This window comes from Chanodichthys erythropterus, chromosome 3 (genome assembly GCF_024489055.1).
Source record: "Chanodichthys erythropterus isolate Z2021 chromosome 3, ASM2448905v1, whole genome shotgun sequence".
In the NCBI taxonomy this organism is placed as follows: Eukaryota; Metazoa; Chordata; class Actinopteri; order Cypriniformes; family Xenocyprididae; genus Chanodichthys; species Chanodichthys erythropterus.
This window is the reverse complement of record NC_090223.1, coordinates 29,568,391-29,588,719: the sequence shown is the minus strand read 5'-3', so window position 1 is coordinate 29,588,719 and position 20,329 is coordinate 29,568,391. Positions and strand designations below refer to the sequence as shown.

Sequence of the window (20,329 nt, the reverse complement as noted above, 5' to 3'; positions counted from 1 at the left end):
AAATGAAAATATTTTGTTGCTTTAGTTTTTATTATTTCACTTTTTACTTTCACTTTGCTTTACTTCTAGATGTTTCTTCAGTTACAGGCAGAATCTGAAAAATCTGAATCTGTCACAATTTTAATCAAAATAACTTTCAATATGTTTCAAATGTCTTTTATGTATATTGATTGTATTGTTTTATCCTGTAATGTAATTCCATCAGAAATAATTTAATTATATAAAATGGTATAGCTAATGACAAATCCAATAAAACAGATCAGATCACAACCATTTTAGTATTTATTTTGTGATTTATATTAATTTTCACAAGAATTACCACTTTGTGGCAAAATTTACACCATGGCCAACAAGTTTTTCCCTAAAAATGTTGTTTTTAAAACTAAGTGTTCTTAGTCACCAAAGAGAAATGAATGTGAGTACATAGCATGATTGAATTAAATCTAGGGTGTACTCATTTCTGCAATCCTTAATTTAAACAAAATTGCCTAATTTACTTTTTTTATGGCTATTAATTACATCTATTTCTCAGTTTTTATTATGTATATGATTAATACATTTTACTTTTGCCGTCTTTCCATGAATTGTATTAGTGATCATAAAGAAAATACATCTTTTGTATTTGTTCAGAGGGGGTGCACTCATTTATGCTGTGCACTGTAAAACATGAGACATGTGATGTGAGAAGAAAACCAAAGAAATCATGTCCCACTATAAATCTACATGGCTTCTGTTATCTGGCATAATGAATGCAGTTCAGAGGACAGTTTGTGTATCAGTGTCATGGAAACACACCAACACAGGTGTGTCATTTGCAACAACGTCTTCATATTGTGTGTCCCCATGTTCTTATCCTTTTAACTCTATACTATGATAAGAGCCTTTGATGATGTCGTGGACGGTCTCAAATGAAAAACAAAGCCTGAAGATACCAGAGGACCCATCCAACGCACAGATCCTCCAACGACCTGTGAGTTGTGCTCTACAATGTTTTGTTATTAGTGAATCTCTCTCTTCATCAACTTACTGAATTAACAACGATATGTGACTGATCTCAAAAGAATGACTCTGTCCATCCCTCTGTAACCATCTCCTTGTCCTTCACAGGCTCCTCTGCCTACCTTCCAGCAGTTCTCAGCAGCAGTGGCGTCACCTTTTGCCCCTGTGCGTCCAGGACACATTAGAGGGGGTAAGATATGCCAAAGAGAAGTTTAAGGAATAGTTCACCTAAAATGAAAATTCTGTAATCATTCACTCACCCTCATGTCATTCCAAACCTGTATGACTTTCTTTCTTCTATGGAAGGTGATGTTTTGAGGAATATCCTAGCAAGAGTTTTCATTATGGCACCTTCACACATCATAAAGAGTTTGTTTTATATGCAAGGTCAGGGTCATTTTGGTCTCTTTGTGTTTGTATGTGTGTTTTTAGACCTTGTGGAACTGATGATGATACAGAATGCACAGATGCATCAAATCATCATGAATAGCATGAGCATGTCTGCACTCAACACCTTCAACTACACACACACACCAGAGGTGATGTGTTCACACATACACATACAACACTGTGAATAAGCAGAAAGATCTTGTTTCATGTAAAATGTGAATGTTTCCATGTTCACCTTCTAATGTATATACGTTTGTGCTATTCATTTTTCAGCAGACTGCAAGAATCAATATGGTTTTAGAGGAAGAACCTGACATTTACCACCATTATTACCCACCTGGGCCTGGCTTCTGTTACCCAGGTTGGGTGCCTTTACCCCAGCAACTGATCCAGGCCCCACCTCCTGTTCTCCAGAACATCCAGGAACCACCACAACATGCACAGCCAGTTCACACAAAATGCTGGGACAGGTTAGACAGATACAAATTACTATTTAAAATAACATTAAAACATTTGGGTGAATATTACAAAAACCGCTGAGAAATGTCTGGATCATATTTCACCCCAAGAATTTTTTTTTTTTCCGAAATTATATTTTGTAAAAAGAAATGAAGCCTATTTTAAGACAATGAGTGAATAAAACAAAACAATGTATTATTTCAATCGTAAAGTACAAATATAAGTATACATCATGGTAGTATTTGTTGTACAGACTAAACCATTGTGGGACAGAATGTTCCCTTTCGAAGTGGAACTTCAACACTGTGTCTTGGTATTGATGCAGTGTTGAAGTTCCCCTTCTCAGAGAATGGGGACGCCATCATGCAGGGTTAAACAAAATCTAAAAAGTCATTATCAGATGGCAGTCCATGACGTCAAAAACGGAGCATAAAAGGGCACCTGATTTACACGTCATCAGCTTTTTTTTTGTCTTCAGCAGCCGCTTGTTTGTATGCGCGGATAAGACAAGAGTCAGTTGGAGTGTTTAGCTCTCGAGGGAGCTAGAGAGGCACTCAATAGCCACGTTTCCACTGCCGGGCCAGAGGCGGGCGTGCTAGTGTGTGCCAGGGCCGTTTTCACTGTCACTTCCGGGGCTTGATCGTGCCTCTTCGGTGTTTCCTCGGTGCCAAAGCCACGGGTTTTTTGGCCTGCCGAAAACCTTGGTCCAAAGCGGGCCAGCCGGAGCAAATTCTCAGGTGCCCTGCACCAGCAGCCTGCTGGGAGCCCTTACGCTAGCCCTAAGTGGGCCCTTAAAGGGCAAGTGCAGGCCTTTTATTCCTTCTATGTATCCACATTAAGGTGTCAAGATAATGGAGGAATTTATGTTCCGCTTGTATAGTCTCTCCCATGCATTCAAACTATTTGTATGCATAGAGACTGTGTGAGCAACAATATGTGAGGATCTCCCAGTGGAAGAGCAGCTTCCTAGCTATATCTCCCCTGGTGCTGTGTACTCTTTGTAAGTTGAGGCCTATCCCACAATGTAGGGAGGAAGGTGTAAAAGCCAGACCTTCCTTTGCTGTATAGAGCACAGATACTTGTACACTGGCTTAGGGAGTATAGTGCCACTATATGAGTCACATTTGATGTGCCCATGGAGTTCTGGGTAATCTGTAAACAATTTATGCTATGCCCACTATGTTTGTACACATTCATAGCCTAGTAAGGGAGGAATTCCCTCAGCATGGTGTAGTGGGTATTGATTCCCCATAGCGTCAAAGCAAAGATGCAGTGTCGAAGTTCCACTTTGAATGGAAACGTTGCAGGTTGCGACTGTACACTCTAAAAAATGCTGGGTTGTTTCAGCCAATGTTTGGGTCAAATATGAACAAACCCAACAAGTTGAAAATGTAAACCAATTGTTGGGTTTGTCCATATTTGACCCAAACATTGGTTGAAACAACCCAGCATTTTTTAGAGTCTAACCCTGGTTAGTTGCCTTACCTCTGGCCTGCCTGTGCATCTCCTTCACACTTATGAGTTGATGACCTGTAACTCATGTGCCCATTTATACTCACTGGTGCTCTGCGTGTGACGTCATGGACTGCTATCTGCCAATGATTATTGGGTTACAGTCATAACCTGAGACGATTTTTGTTATTATATTACAGCAATGAGAATACGATTTTTCTACATTAAAGTTTTTTGGGAGTGTGATAGAGACCCAAGCGCTCACCAGGACACAGTGATGGAACACAAATTCAAGGTCTCTCCATCACAGGGAGAAATTAATTTAAGCCAATGTCAAAGACATTTCTAAAATATGTTCTTTATGTATAATATAATTTCATTCTTCTTTTGATTTTGTGGTAAAATATGACCCTTGACCCATATATTTCTTCATTAAGATTGAGCAATTTACATATATAAATACACTTGAACTCACCAGACTGATGTAATTCAGGAAAGCCGTACCACCCCCACCTCCACCCGGTGCTACACAGACTGTTGGTGCTGACATCCCACCAGCAGCAGGTACACTCACAGACACACACACTTTCTCTTCTTGTATATCACAATCACATATATATTTACAAGAGTGGGTATATATATATATATATATATATATATATATATATATATATATATATATATATATATATATATATATATATATATATATATATACACACAGTACAGTCCAAAAGTTTGGAACCACTAAGATTTGTAATGTTTTTAAAAGAAGTTCCGTCTGCTTACCAAGGCTACATTTATTTAATTAAAAATACAGTAAAAAACAGTAATATTGTGAAATATTATTACAATTTAAAATAACTGTGTACTATTTAAATATATTTGACAAAGTAATTTATTCCTGTGATGCAAAGCTGAATTTTCAGCATCGTTACTCCAGTCTTCAGTGTCACATGATCCTTCAGAAATCATTCTAATATGATGATCTTCTGCTCAATAAACATTTATGATTATTTTCAATGTTGAAAACAGTTGTGTACTTTTTTTTTTCAGGATTCCTTGATGAATAGAAAGTTCAAAAGAACAGCATTTATCTGAAATACAAAGCTAGCATTATACACTACCGTTCAAAAGCTTGGGGTCAGTAAGAATTTTATTATTTTTTTTTTTTGAAAAGAAATTAAAGAAATGAATACTTTTATTCAGCAAGGATGCATTAAATCAATCAAAAGTGGCAGTAAAGACATTTATAATGTTACAAAAGATTAGATTTCAGATAAACACTGTTCTTTTGAACTTTCTATTCATCAAATAATCCTGAAAAAAATATTGTACACAAATATTTTGTACAATTGTACACATTTAATGTTTATTGAGCAGCAGATCAGCATATTAGAATGATTTCTGAAGGATCATGTGACACTGAAGACTGGAGTAACGATGCTGAAAATACAGCTTTGATCACAGGAATAAATTACTTTGTCAAATATATTCAAATAGAAAACAGTTATTTTAAACTGTAATAATATTTCACAATATTACTGTTTTTTACTGTATTTTTAATTAAATAAATGTATATATATATATATATATATATATATATATATATATATATATATATATATATATATATATATATATATATATATATATATATATATATATTTTTTTTTTTATTTATATTTTTTTTTACATATTGATTTAACATACTTGTATACCTGACCCAAAACCCCCAACCTCCAGAGTTTTATGCAGCAGACGGATGGCAGTGATGAATCATCACATAATAACAACCAGTTAACTTCTGAAGAACACAGAATGCATAAAAAATATACTGCAAAAAACAAACAAACAAAAAAAACAACCAAACAACAACAACAACAACAAAAACACATAAGAAATTAAAATAAATAAAAATGTATCAAAAGTCTTTAAACAAAGTTTTATTTAGACCTTTTGCATTCTCATATTTTACATTCTGAATACTTATAATAGGCATGGTCTTATATAGATCAACACAGATGACACAGAAAAGTAGATCTGAGTACTACTGATTACAGCGCAAGCACAAAAAATCGTTGTGCAAGCAGGGAACTTGGGTCTACAGGGTCTAAAAAATGCACAGATTTACCCTTATATTTCTTATGCAGCTCATGTACCTCACTTTTATGAGCTCTCTTCCAGTTGCCTCATTTTTCATTTAGATCTCTGTCACTTTATCTGCCTCTCTTTTATGCACTTCTTTCTTTCACTCTTTCATCCAGATTTGTCTCTTTTCGTTTTGAGAGTTCATTCAATACTCTGTACTCTTTTTCATGCTTTCACTTCAGCTCCAGCAAATATGTTTTACCATGATGCTATGAAAGTATTTCTTTTTGAATTCATTGAATTCCTCTAAATGTTTTCTGGCCTTATCTTCATAGTTCCTTTTCATTTCCATTCATACTCTTCCCCCATTTCTTTTTGTGCTCTCTACTCTTGTTCTCATCTGGCTTTAAAATCTCTCTTTATCTGTACCTGATACACTTGTGTTTCAGTAACCAGTCTGTCAAACTGATTTGGTGTGATGATCACAGATATTTGAGCCTTAATGTGTCACACACGTACACACACCCACATACACAAAATTCTTCATTCAGACACTATAGAATTACAGACAAATAGTAATATAAAATCAGTGTGTCAAGGCAGACCTTATGTTTCTAACCATTTGCAAGATTAACCCTTATGGTGTTCCTCCCAAAATGACAGATTTTTTTTCTTCTTCAATGAAATGAAATGTACTATATTTTAGTTCAATAATGTTTTTTTATGTAATATTTTGTATTTTTAGGGGATTATATGGTACTAAATAAAAAAGCAAACAAAAAAACAAAAGACCATCAACCCAGAACAGGCTTAACAATGTAAAAAAAATAAAAATAAAAATAAATAAATGAAGCGCACCAGAGGGTTAACCATCAAAATGGCTGGATAATATAGCAAAGAGCCTATACAGTGCCCTTTTTGAGCAAAGATGGCTGTGAAAATAATTCTGCATCATTTAACCTTTTGATCTTTCATTATAAAATTACAAAAAATCTAACCTTTCATTGAAGTATAACAATTGAAATTGGGGGGAAACTCACAATTATGAAATACATTTTTTTTTCTCTAATGCATGTTGGACATATTTTTTGGCACCCCTGGAAATTCTTATGAGTAAAATATCTCTGAAGTATATTTCCATTCATATTTAATTTTTTTTTAGCACACCAGGGTGATCATGAACATGAAATTGTCCAGCCATGACTTCCTGTTCCACAGGAATACAAACATGAGGAAACAAAAAGGCCAAATTCCCTTAATCATTCATCACAATGAGAAAAACCAAAGAATATAGTTCTGATGTGCAGCAAAAGATTGTTGAGCTTCACAAAATAGAAAGTGGCTGTAAGAAAATAGCTGAAGCATTGAAAATCCCCATTTCCACTATCAGGGCAATAATTGAGAAGTTCCAATCAACTAAAGATGTCACAAATCTGCCTGAAAGAGGTGTCTAAATCGTCCTAATGCGTGGTGAGGAGGAATGTTTAAGTGGCCAAAGACTCTCCAAGGATCACAGCTGGAGAATTGCAGAGATTAGTTGAGCCTTGAGTCTCAGAAACCCTAAAAAAATGATCAAATAGCACCTACATCCCCACAAGTTGTTCAGGAGAGTCTCAAGAAAAATCCTTTGCTCTCATCCAGAAACAACTAAAGATGTTACAAATCTGCCTGGAAGAGGACGTGTGTCTAAATCGTCCTAAAGCACGGTGAGGAGGAATGTTTAAGTGGCCAAAGACTCTCCAAGTATCACAGATGGAGAATTGCAGAGATTAGTTGAGTCTTGGGGTCATAAATCCTAAAACAATTGATCAAACAGTACCTACATCGCCACAAGTTATTTGGGAGGGTTTCAAGAAAATCCTCTTTGCTCATCCAAAAACAATCTCCAGCATATTCAGTTGTCAGACATGACTGGAGTGTCAAAAGGGACCGGCTTCTATCGTCAGATGAAACTAAAAAAATGAGATTTTTGGTAGCAAACCCACCAGATGGGTTTGGTGCACACATGGATAAAAAGTACCCCATGTCCACGGTTAAATATACTGCTGGATCTTTATTGTTGTGGGCCTATTTTTTTTGCTGGAGGTCCTGCACATCTTGTTCAGATACATGATATCATGGATTCCAGCAAATACCAAAATATAAAAAATAAAAACCTGACCACTTCTGCTAGAAATCTTATAATGGGCCATGGTTGGATCTTCTATCAGGACAATGATCCAAAACAAAATCAATGAAAAATGTGTCATTGAGCACAAAATAAAGCTTTTACCATGACCATCTCAGTCCCCTGACCTGAACCCTAAAGAAAATGAGTGGAGTGAACTGAAGAGAAGAAGCACCAACATGGAGCTGGGATCTGGAGAGATTCTGAAGGAATGTTCTTCTCTTTTCATGTGTTCTTCAAACTCATCAGGCATTATAGAAGAAGATTCAGAGCTGTTATCTTGGGAAAAGGACATTGCAGTAATTGGGTGCCAATAATTGTGGCCAATGTGAACTAGAGAAAAACATTTAATCATGAGTTTTCCCCCCATTTTCAGTTGTTTTACATCAATGAAAGGTTTGAATTTTGTGATTTTTTTTTAAAGAATAAACAATGCAGATTTATTTTTACAGCTGTCTTTGCTCATATTTACCAAGGGTGGCAATATTAGTGGAGGGCACTGTAATTTGTCATGTTTTAAGTTCATTGAGCATTATAAAAGGCAATTTATGGTTTTTGCGCTTCTCTGTATTGATATTCTCTCCTCATTGTAAGAAGCTGCTGTTAATTAATTGTAAAGCAAGTTTTAAAAAACTGGATATATTGATGCTGAATCAATGATAACTTTAATGTATGTTGTAGCAGAATTATTTGGCAATGTCAAAATAGGTAAAATACAAGGTAAAAAAGTTACTTTAAGTACATCAACGCTATTTTAAACAATTGACAAACATTGCTCAGAATGTGGCTATGTTATTTTGATGTTGCCAGAAAGACATCATTGCTCCTTTGCAACAGATCTGCAGTAAGTTGCACATAAAATTCATGTCAAATGTTACAATGTGTTAAAGAAAACTAAAAAGGTTTTACCAGGAAGACTCTAATGCCACGTCTTTCGTTCATAATAATAGGTCTGTCCAATCACTGCTTGACACCTGGAGTATATAAGCACTGACTTCTCTGTTTCTCGTTCGCAGATGATGACGGTGAGGTTCTCCTCCATCCTCCCCACCACCACCAGGTTGGCCCTGTCCATCCATCGAGGGTAGGCTCCGCCCCTGCCTTCCTCTCAGGCAGGATCAGCAGAATCTGAATCCCCAGGATTTGGACTAAGGACGGGGCCTATTATGCAAAAAAAGAACTTTTCTAACTAAACATGAATCATTGTAGCTCACTACCATCTGTTAAAACTTTTATGGAATAAATACCATGTAAACATTCACTTGCCCTCTGAGTCTTTCTGGTAGAACTTGTGGTTCTTTCCCTCAAAAAAAGTGAAAGTAAAAGTGTTATTATAAATAAAACATTACCATTTAAAAAAAAAAGAGGGTTGATATAATAAAAGTACAGACTCCAATTATTATTTTGTTTCAGTAAACAACCCAGGTCTGTTTTATAATCTCCTTTTCAACTGTCAGTAAAAAAAAATATCATTACTGTAATACAGAAAGAATCAAAAATAAAAATCTAAAATAAATACAAAATACAATGATAAAATAATTGGGTTTCGGTTCTGTATCTAAAACACATAATGTGGCAAGTTTAGAGGTTGCAATAGAAGACCAGCTGCTGTGAAGAAATACCTACCCTTACCACCAGAGGGTGTGGATGTGTTTTCTCTCTCTCACAAATCCATAAGTGGTTTTGTTTTAAACTGCTACTCATGTGTATTAGGGTACAACGGGGCCAAAGGCACACCTCTAAAGGCAATCATATTCTCAAAGTGTATGAATGCAGAAAATATATGTTTGTATTGAACATTGATGGAAAAACAGATTTTGTGTGAAAATAATTCATAAAAGTGCTTTATTTTGTTTTATCTTATAAAATGTAAGAGGTGGCGAGGGGGACTTTTACTCCACACACGGGGTAAAAGGCTCCCCAGCATGGGGTAAAATGTACACAGTATCGATACAAATATACTTTAGCTAAAATATTATGTTTTTAATCATTTCTAGGTTAATACTTGTTCAAAATAATCACTTTTATAAATAAAATAAATAATTTTCGTTCAATAGATATATTCTACTGTCATTAAAATATGCTAATATAAAAATATTTTAAAAATACGGAAACAAAATTATTTTAAAAAGTAAAGATTCTGAAAGCATTGAAGGAAATCCCATAATATTTACTAATATAGATTTACAATAGGTATTATGATAATATCATATTTTTTAAATATGATTGCTTCATTATAAAAATGGGTTTTATCTCTAAGGTGGATATACAGTTTGATAAATGATATTAACCATCTGAATTTAACCATAATGTCAACAAATGGAATAGTCAGCCAGCTATTTATTATCATGTTAATTATTGTGCCTTTTGCCCCAGCAGCATGCGCTTTTTACCCCAAATACCATACTTTTACATATCCTTCCGTTATTGAAAATCTGTTGCTTGAATTAACTTGAACAAAACTGAAAATCATTAAGAAGACCTTTATCTCAAAATACAATCATTATTTTAATCGATTCTCATTTGATACTTAAATCAACAACATTTTAAAATCAAATATCAGATCAAACTCCCTCAGAATCAACTTTTGCCGCGATCACGTCAAGGATCAGACACATTTGCATGTGCATTTTGAAAAGCGGATATTTAGGAAAGCGCTATGGCAAGTTTTTGTGCCACCTAGTGGTTTAGAGGAAAATAAAATCAAAAGGCGCCTTTGACCCCTATTAGTCTTGTGTGTATGTTAGAAGAATGTCTGTGTTTTGAAATGTGATCTTTTTCCCTTTCCTTGCAAAAATTGTGCACTGTCATCACTTGTGTGCTGTTTAGTACAGACACACTTAACATTTCGAAGTGTTGAGCAGTGGTGTGGATTACGGGCTGTGTGTGTGTGTGTGTCAGTACAGCCTGTTGCAGTGATGACTGACGTATCTCTATCCGATCTGCCCTGTTATGCAATATAATTCTTCCACACCACACCAATTAAACACACACAGTCTCCTAGTTCTATTAAGCACTTGGAACATTTATTTAAAGGAACACAAGTCACGTTGTGTGTCGTGATCTCGCAAACACTTGAAAAGAAAGGAAAATGAGTTTTAAATAAATACACATGCACTCAGGATTGTTCAAATGCATTTTACAGGAAGCATCGTAAAAGCACTCACTTAATAAGTGTTTATCTCTGTGTGTTTGTGTGTGTTGCCATGCAATGGCTCACAACACAAATCGGTTATGCGGGTTATCTGAGGGCTCAAGCACATTAATGATACTGGCACATAATGGTGAAGATACTTCATACCAGTAAGCTTCCAGGAGACAGACAGAGGACAAAATAAGATCAGCTGACAACCCACCTCACCAAAACAGCACATGGACACACATGCTCTTCAAGCTGGTGATTAAATAAGATGAACAGCGATGTTCCGATCAAATCTATGTCTCCTAGAATCACGAGATAAAGACTTATATAGACTTGAGCAAATTAATGTTGATAATTTCGTTTATTATAGAGCTTGAAAAACATTCATGAACGGATTATGGTTGTAAGGCCCTGGAGCATCAGCCTCTTTCTGCCAAGCAGCTAAAAAAAGGAGGATAAGTCTTTGCAAACTGTACATTGCACAACTACAACTTTATTTGCAATTTTTAATTTGAATTTGGAATTTCTCATAATTGCAACTCAAAAATTATGTTCTGAAAAACTAAAAATTTCAAACCTTTCACATGCATCTTGTAATAACATCTGTACATTTTGCAAGTGTAATTTGTTAAATGAAAATATCATATTATACTATCATACAGTATCATCTCGCAATCATTGTAATGTCCAAATATGAACTGCAAAGCTGAGTTTCCAAAACTGAAATGAGTGTGGCAACATTTGCAGCAGCTGAAAAAACTGACGAGAAAGAACGAGAGCAAGCAGGATTAAAGGATCAGTGGAGGGGTGCAGAAGCCCCCCGTCATCACAACCGGCACCTCTCCTCCCTCTCAACCTGTTTGTCTCTCGTCCTTTGGCTCTGTTTGTTTAGCTATAAATATCTAACAGCTGTCAGTATGACAAAAACGCAAGTGGAGACAAATTATCATGATTATGACTGGAATAAAAGGATATATTTTAATTAGTGTGTGAAGTAGAGAAATGAGAAAAAGAGCTAGATGGAAAGAAATAGAGAGATAGATGCATTCGAACAAGACAGTGTCCTCTTGGCGATGACTTTCTTGGCACAGAGTCACTGAATGCATTCTGGGAGATGAACCAGACGGCATGTACCGCAGTCACAGCACCACTTCACCCTTCTGGTCTTTTTGAAGCACTCTGTACAGAGATCAGTTATTAATAAATACTTCGAATGTGATTCCTTATAGCCTAGATTTGATTTTCATCCTCAAAACAATCTAATTTATTGTAGAATTAAATTGTTCTCTTGTTTTTTCTAAAGTGAAAATGTACTTTTAAAACACACTGTAAAAATTGCCAGGATCTGTTACAATAAAAATGTAGTATTAACAAACAGATTGATAATGGTGGAATACCCATCTGTAGCTGATACATTTTGTTGTAAAGAACAAACTAGCAGAGATGTCAAAGCACTGTCAGTTCTGACTCTTGCCTGACTGCCTCTGTACATTCCATTCCATCCCTCTCTGTATTTCCCATCCCGCAACACGTCCCTGCTGTGAGGACTTATAATATTAATAATAATTTCAGAACATATACAATTAGAACCAAGCATGAGCACAGATAGACCTCAAGTGGTGTTCAAGCATCTGCCCTTTTGGTCTCTGACTAGATGGTCTCTTTTTAAAGGGTTAGTTCACCCATAAATGAATATTTTTGATGAAATCTGATGGCTCGGTGAGGCCTGCATAAGGAGCAATGACATTTCCTCTCTCAAGATCCATAAAGGTACTAAAAACATATATAAATCAGGTGTGAGTACAGTGGTTCAATATTAATATTATAAAGCGACGAGAATATTTTTTGTACGCCAAAAAAAAACAAAATAATGAATTATATAGTGATGGCCGATTTCAAAACACTGCTTAGGGAAGCTTCGGAGCATAAACGAATCAGCGTGTCGAATCATCTGTTCGGAGTGTCAAAGTCACGTGATTTCAGCAGTTTGACACGCAATCTGAATCATGATTCGACACACTGATTCATTTGTGCTCCGAAGCTTCCATGAACTGATTTAAATATGTTTTTAGTACATTAATGGATCTTGAGAGAGGAAATGTCATTGCTGGCTATGGAGGCCTCACTGAGCCATTGGATTTCAACTAAAATATCTTAATTTGTGTTCCAAAGATTAACGAAGGTCTTACAGGTGTAGAACGGCATGAGGGTGAGTAATTAATGACAGAATTTCCATTTTTGGGTGAACTAACCCTTTAAGTCATAATAAGTGCATATTTTATTTTATTTTATTTTATTTTATATTTTTGTTTTTATTTAAATTTGGCTCATGGCATCATTCTCAATTAAAGGTACTGGTAAGTCATTTTCATCTAGCTTTGGCGGAATAAGTCCTGCCTTCTAAATAAGAGCCAATCGGCAATTAAATAATTATGATAATTTCTTTTTCTTTCTTTCTTTCTTTCTTTCTTTCTTTCTTTCTTTCTTTCTTTCTTTCTTTCTTTCTTTCTTTCTTTCTTTCTTTCTTTCTTTCTTTCTTTCTTTCTTTCTTTCTTTCTTTCTTTCTAATTCCTCACTAATTGTATTCAAACACAAAACAAAACTTGATTTTATACTAATAACATTTTATTGAATTGATTGTGGTAAATATCAACTATCAATAAATCCAACAACAAATACCAACTGTCAATAAAGTGCAATTCTTATTAGTCAAATAATTGAGTTTTAACAAAAATAAGCGTTTTTCTCTTTTACTAAACATTAGATTTTTGCATAACCAAGCCTGACGGCATGCAGCTAACATCAACACAAGCTCAAAAAAAAAATGAACCTATATCCATTCAATTTATGGCAACCCAAAAAAGTGCTGTTTTGAATGTATTCTCAATATAAAACAAGCAAATACTATGTACAACTCAAATTCACTATACAAAAAACCATTATGCTTGTCGTCAAGAGGATGATCATCTTTCTTTTTCCCATCATGAACATCATTTCATCATTTGAGGTTTCGCTCACTGAACATTCTGTTTGACCATCCCTAAAAACCTGTTTCTACATGCTCAATCCTTCTGTCTCATCCTGCATTTTATCTCAGTATTTAATAAAGTCCATAAAGTCTTTGACTCATATTTGTCTTCCTGCTTTTCAGCCCCTCTGGGCCTCCTGGGACATGGATCGCCCCAGGGTTCTGGGTGCTTTGGCAAACTCCATTCGCATGGGTTTGACGGGCGGCAGGTCCCTGATGATTTGATCCACTGGTCTCTTTTCTGGACAGACTCCGTCGGGAACCCGGGCAGGAGGCAGATCTTCCAGGGTGTGTGGGGCTCCCCGGCCCAGGCGGACGCCCAGTTCAGCAGGCTTGAAGATGGGCAAGGGCAGAGTGTTCCTGTAGGGTAAGAGCTGGTGCTCCCTTACACCTGTGTCCACGGTGCCCACTCGGAGCACACCCGATGGGCAGGCTTGATTGAGAGGACGGATCTGCCAATAACGGGACAGAGTCTCTCGACGAGAGTCGTCTGACATCAGCATCGACTGGCTGCAGAGACAGAGAAAAGGAGAATTATGAATGAAAGGGAGTTTTGACATTTTATTGCAAGTTTAACATTATAATATTATTTTTAGTCTTAATTTTGCTGCTCAAGTAAATTAACAACAATAATAATAATTTTACATTTTCCATATAGGTTTTAATGCAATAAAACAAAACGAATAAAGATTGAAATTATAATTATTAAAAAAATATATATTTTTAAACAAGTTAAATGCTTTAATAGAAATCCATGAGTTTCACTATTAGGAAAAAAAAAAGGTACAAAAGCTGTCAGTGGTGTGGTAGACTTTCAAAAAGTACACCTTTAGACTTTATATACCTCTAAAGAGTGCATATTAGTAACTAAAGTGTACATAAAAATATATTAGTACCTCTTGAAAGCTTATACCTTTTTTGAGAGCGTTCAAGAAAAAAAAAAAAGCCATCTTTCCACAAATATGAATATCTATGCACTCACCGATCCTCAGGTTGTGTCTTCATATTAATGCTGCGCCAATCAGCTGTGTAACTCTCTCTCTTATTTGGATTGTCCTCCTTCACGCTGCAACTGAGCTCGGCTCTTACCACACAGCCTCCTTTCTTCTCCAGGACTGTGCACACCGGCATCTTCAGCTTCTGTTTGTAAGTGGCTTGAAAACTTAAATTATAGTCAATGATCTTACTGTTTTGCAGTCAGTTTAGTCAATACTGCCTTGTACAGTTTTCTTTTCTTTTTTTTTCTCTTTTCTTGTCCTGGTTGAGTTTGATGGAGGACTCGTCTATCTGTCTCTTGAGCTGCCTGGTCGTCTGTCTGCTGGAGCGTGTGTCAAGACTTTTATACAGCTCTGCTGCTATTTCTGTCTGAAAGAATCACTCCGCACTTTGTCTACACGGACACCCGACACTCACACACCCACATATCAAAACATTCACACACACAGTACATCACAGCACTGGAACATGGATATGAAGACCGAAGAAATCCCCAGCAACTCACATTTCCATGACTCTATCTCTATCATGAATCAATCAATCAATCAATCAATCAATCAATCAATCAATCTATCTATCTATCTATCTATCTATCTATCTATCTATCTATCTATCTATCTATCTATCTATCTATCTATCTATCTATCTATCTATCTATCTATCTAGCTATCTAGCTATCTAGCTATTTATCTGGATCTGTTGTGAAGTAATCAAAGTCAAAGCATGTGAGAACTATAATCAGATTTTTCTTAAAAATATCTTTGATAAAAATGTCTAGTTATGATGTGAATGAGTTCTGTTGCTGATACTCAAATGCTTGATCACGTCGTATCAGCATGACAGTTGTTCCTCCATGATCCTATTAAGAGACATCAAAAGTCTCTCAATGGAAACTAAACAGTGTTCGGATCTGGGACCAGACAGGAGATTATAAGCATGTGGCAGCAACTGTTCTTTACTGGTAATCCTCTTTTGCACACATAATCTCTTTCAAAAGACATGAATTATCACAGAAAAAAGACTACTATGCTGCTATATTTTATTTATTTTAGGAGATGAAACATAGCATATGTATCTGGAAAGTTGCTGAAAACTATACCACTGGTTGTAGATCAATATTTAAAAATATTTCACTAACTTTTTTTTTTTTTTCAAACAAGCAAAATATGATTCATATGGAAAAGCATGGTCATAGCATGTGTTCATTGAGTGCTGGCGCTGTATTCACTCATCAGATGAATATAGTCCTCTGTGGACAGAGGTTAGGACGGTCTTATTCTCATGTTACACACACATTCTGTCCCCTGTCTGTCATTGGCTCTCAGTGACGCACCGGTTGATTACAGGAACTGATCTCACTCTTGTGATGTCTCTCTCCTGCAATGTGGACACTCAGCACACTATGGTATGGAAATGTAATGCCAGTCATGAAGAGTTACACAAGCAAGAGAACCAGGAAATGTCACATCAGTCCGGGAATGAAGCTGCTCCTTTTTATGATACAGTGGGTACAGAAAGTATTCAGACCATGATTCAGACCCCCTTAAATGTTTCACTCTTTGTTATATTGCAGCCATTTGCTAAAATCATTTAAGTTAATTTTTTTCCCTCATTAATGTACACAAAGCACCCCATATTGGCAGAAAAACACAGAATTGTTGACATTTTTGCAGATTTAGTAAAAAAGAAAAACTGAAATATCACATGGTCCTAAGTATTCAGACCCTTTGCTCAGTATTTAGTAGAAGCACCCTTTTGATCGAATACAGCCATGAGTCTTTTTGGGAAAGATGCAACAAGTTTTTCACACCTGGATTTGGGGATCGTCTGCCATTCCTCCTTGCAGATCCTCTCCAGTTCTGTCAGGTTGGATGGTAAACGTTGGTGGACAGCCATTTTTAGGTCTCTCCAGAGATGCTCAATTGGGTTTAAGTCAGGGCTCTGGCTGGGCCATTCAAGAACAGTCACAGAGTTGTTGTGAAGCCACTCCTTCGTTATTTTAGCTGTGTGCTTAGGGTCATTGTCTTGTTGGAAGGTAAACCTTCGGCCCAGTCTGAGGTCCTGAGCACTCTGGAGAAGGTTTTCATCCAGGATTTCATCCTATTCCCTCGATTGCAACCAGTCGTCCTGTCCCTGCAGCTGAAAAACACCCCCACAGCATGATGCTGCCACCTCCATGCTTCACTGTTGGGACTGTATTGGACAGGTGATGAGCAGTGCCTGGTTTTCTCCACACATACCGCTTAGAATTAAGGCCAAAAAGTTCTATCTTAGTCTCATCAGACCAGAGAATCTTATTTCTCACCATCTTGGAGTCCTTCAGGTGTTTTTTAGCAAACTCCATGCGGGTTTTCATGTGTCTTGCATTGAGGACAGGCTTCCGTCGGGACACTCTGCCATAAAGCCCCAACTGGTGGAGGGCTGCAGTGATGATTGACTTTCTACAACTTTCTCCCATCTCCCGACTGCATCTCTGGAGCTTAGCCACAGTGATCTTTGGGTTCTTCTTTACCTCTTTCACCAAGGCTCTTCTCCCCCGATAGCTCAGTTTGGCCGGACGACCAGCTCTAGGAAGGGTTCTGGTCGTCCCAAACGTCTTCCATTTAAGGATTATGGAGGCCACTGTGCTCTTAGGAACCTTAAGTGCAGCAGAATTTTTTTTGTAACCTTGGCCAGATCTGTGCCTTGCCACAATTCTGTCTCTGAGCTCTTCAAGCAGTTCCTTTGACCTCATGATTCTCATTTGCTCTGACTTGCACTGTGAGCTGTAAGGTCTTATATAGACAGGTGTGTGGCTTTCCTAATCAAGTCCAATCAGTATAATCAAACACAGCTGGACTCAAATGAAGGTGTAGAACCATCTCAAGGATGATCAGAAGAAATGAACAGCACCTGAGTTAAATATATGAGAGTCACAGCAAAGGGTCTGAATACTTAGGACCATGTGATATTTCAGTTTTTCTTTTTTAATAAATCTGCAAAAATGTCAACAATTCTGTGTTTTTCTGTCAATATGGGGTGCTGTGTGTACATTAATGAGGAAAAAAAAAAGAACTTAAATGATTTTAGCAAATGGCTGCAATATAACAAAGAGTGAAAAATTTAAGGGGGTCTGAATGCTTTCCGTACCCACTGTACATACACTAAATTTGTTTCCTGTCATCCATGTTCATACAGTGTCTACACGCTAAAAAAAGATGGTTCTTAAAAGGTTCTTTACATGTATATTGCTCCATATATATCCATATATATTGCTAGATTTTTTTTTTTTTAAATTAGTATTTTATATATCACTTTTTCCTTTTAACATACTGCCAATTTTTTTTTTTGCTAATTTGGGCCTAAATAAACATAATTCTTTTTACATAAATAGAAGAGACACACTGCAACTGTAAAGAAACTAATATTAAAAAAACTATAATAAAAAGGTTATTTATAACCCCACTGATGACCTAAAGCATGGTTCTTTATGGAACCTTGGTTCTATTTAGCAACAAAAAAAGGGTTCTGCTATTGTCACAAGCCAAAGAACCTTAATTTGGTACTGTTTAGAACTTTATTTTTCTTAAGAGTGTACAAAACGTATTTAGCAAGACTTTAATTAATGACTCACCCTCACGTCGTTCCAAACCCGTAAGACCTCCGTTCATCTTCAGAACACAGTTTAAGATATTTTAGATTTAGTCCGAGAGCTTTCTGTCCCTCCATTGAAAGTGTTTGTACGGTAGACTGTCCATGTCCAGAAAGGTAATAAAAACATCATCAAAGTAGTCCATGTGACATCAGTGGGTTAGTTAGAAGTTTTTGAAGCATCGAAAATACATTTTGGTCCAAAAATAACAAAAACTAGGACTTTATTCAGCATTGTATTCTCTTCCGGAATCCTTTCCATTGAATTGATTCCATTGAACTGATTCCATTGAATCCTTTCATCTGTCGGCGTTGGTAATGCACTTTTTCGTCGCTGTGGTTGTTTTTGGCGATTAGGACATCCGCGACATTTTGAAGCATCGAAAATACATTTCGGTCCAAAAATAACAAAAACTACGACTTTATTCAGCATTGTATTATCATCCGGGACTGTTGTAAATTCGCGTTCACGACTCCGCTTCTTCTTCTTCTTTCCTGTTTTACGCTGGTTGGCATCAAGCTTACTGGTGCATTACTGCCCCCTTCTGCTCCGGAGTGTGGTTCACGACTCCGCAGTGATGCTGCTGATGTAAGACGCTAATGACGTGTTATCCGGTGCGCCAGAGCTTCGTTTACAGTCTGAGGGAGACGCACGCTGTATTCTACATCTTTTGTATTTTGGTATTGCTATATTTTTTAAAATGGTGCGTAAGTGTGCATGTCCTAATCGCCAAAAACAACCAAGGTGAACTACAAAGTGCATTACCAACGCCGACAGATGAAAGGATTCAATGGAATCAATTCAATGGAAAGGATTCCGGAAGAGAATACAATGCTGAATAAAGTCGTAGTTTTTGATATTTTTGGACCAAAATGTATTTTTGATGCTTCAACAAATTCTGACTGACCCACTGATGTCACATGGACTACATTTGATGATGTTTTTATTACCTTTCTGGAAATGGACAGTCTACCGTACATACACTTTCAATGGAGGGACAGAAAGCTCTCGGACTAAATCTAAAATATCTTAAACTGTGTTCTGAAGATGAACGGAGGTCTTACGGGTGTGGAACCACATGAGGGTGAGTCATTAATGACATAATTTTCATTTTTGGGTGAACTAACCCTTTAAATATGAATAAATGTCATAGCATTACATCGCAATGACCAAAGTGAAATTTATTTTAAAGCACTATCCTTGATTTAAGTGTGTACATACTTATTAGGAAAACAAGAAATTCAAAATACAAAAAGTATCCAAAAGAATGAGCAACTATGTCCATCAGTCAATGTCTTTTATTGTCATCTATATCAGACGTTTTACCAGACAAGCAACATACAAGACAGGACAAATATACACTGAGCCATATTAACCTAGTGATTCAGTTAATGGACAGTCACCTCATCAAAATAATTTACACTATTTTGTATCCCAGCTCCATAACTGCACATATACATTATATAATAACACATCTGATACATCACCTATATAACTGATTGTATTGTAGCGTTTCTTCTTAAGATTTTCAACGATAAATTAAAGATTTGCTGATTTAGAAAACAATGTCACTAGAGAAAGGATAAACATTATTCTATGACACCTTTAAATGCAAAATACACAATATTATTATTTGAGTTATTTTATTAATAAATTTATAAAGATATGTTTGTGTACTTGATTATATTACATCTTTGTCAATAAATAAAAATATGCTGGTTTTATATATTCAGGTACATAATTATGAACATTTTCTCAGAACTTAATTTAAAATAAAATAATTTATCTGTAATGCATAACCCTGCTTCTCTAGTGCAAGAGTTATTACAGTAACTATGATCAAAATTAAAAAAATGTAAATGATAAAATGATGGCCTGATAACGCTAAGGGTTCTACAAAGGAACTTGTTAGCATACATAATGATGAATAATATTTTCACAAGTGTCAGACCATTATAATGGCATGAACATTCG

The 20,329-nt window shown here is 36.1% G+C and overlaps 2 protein-coding genes across 3 annotated transcripts; one reads left to right on the top strand and one right to left on the bottom strand.

The window, feature by feature from the left end:
* Positions 1-773: 773 nt before the first annotated feature.
* On the top strand, positions 774-8,605 carry LOC137017422 (proline-rich protein 29-like). Of its 2 annotated transcripts, none has more exons than XM_067381677.1 (7): positions 774-803; positions 879-970; positions 1,108-1,189; positions 1,432-1,538; positions 1,666-1,859; positions 3,779-3,864; positions 8,575-8,605. In XM_067381677.1, exons 2-6 carry the CDS (start codon positions 887-889, stop codon positions 3,786-3,788), a joined length of 477 nt encoding a protein of 158 aa, XP_067237778.1. In that variant the 5' UTR covers positions 774-803; positions 879-886; the 3' UTR covers positions 3,789-3,864; positions 8,575-8,605. The 2 variants fall into 2 exon arrangements, with proteins under 2 accessions (XP_067237778.1, XP_067237777.1); XM_067381676.1 differs by having other exon boundaries at positions 1,663-1,859.
* A 4,702-nt stretch (positions 8,606-13,307) lies between these two features.
* tcap (titin-cap (telethonin)) lies at positions 13,308-15,056 on the bottom strand. Its single transcript, XM_067381675.1, has 2 exons — positions 14,711-15,056; positions 13,308-14,238 (listed from the first exon to the last, which is right to left on the bottom strand). The coding sequence occupies exons 1-2, from the start codon at positions 14,857-14,859 to the stop codon at positions 13,848-13,850; spliced, it is 540 nt and encodes a 179-aa protein (XP_067237776.1). The 5' UTR covers positions 14,860-15,056; the 3' UTR covers positions 13,308-13,847.
* Between the last annotated feature and the right edge of the window lie 5,273 nt (positions 15,057-20,329).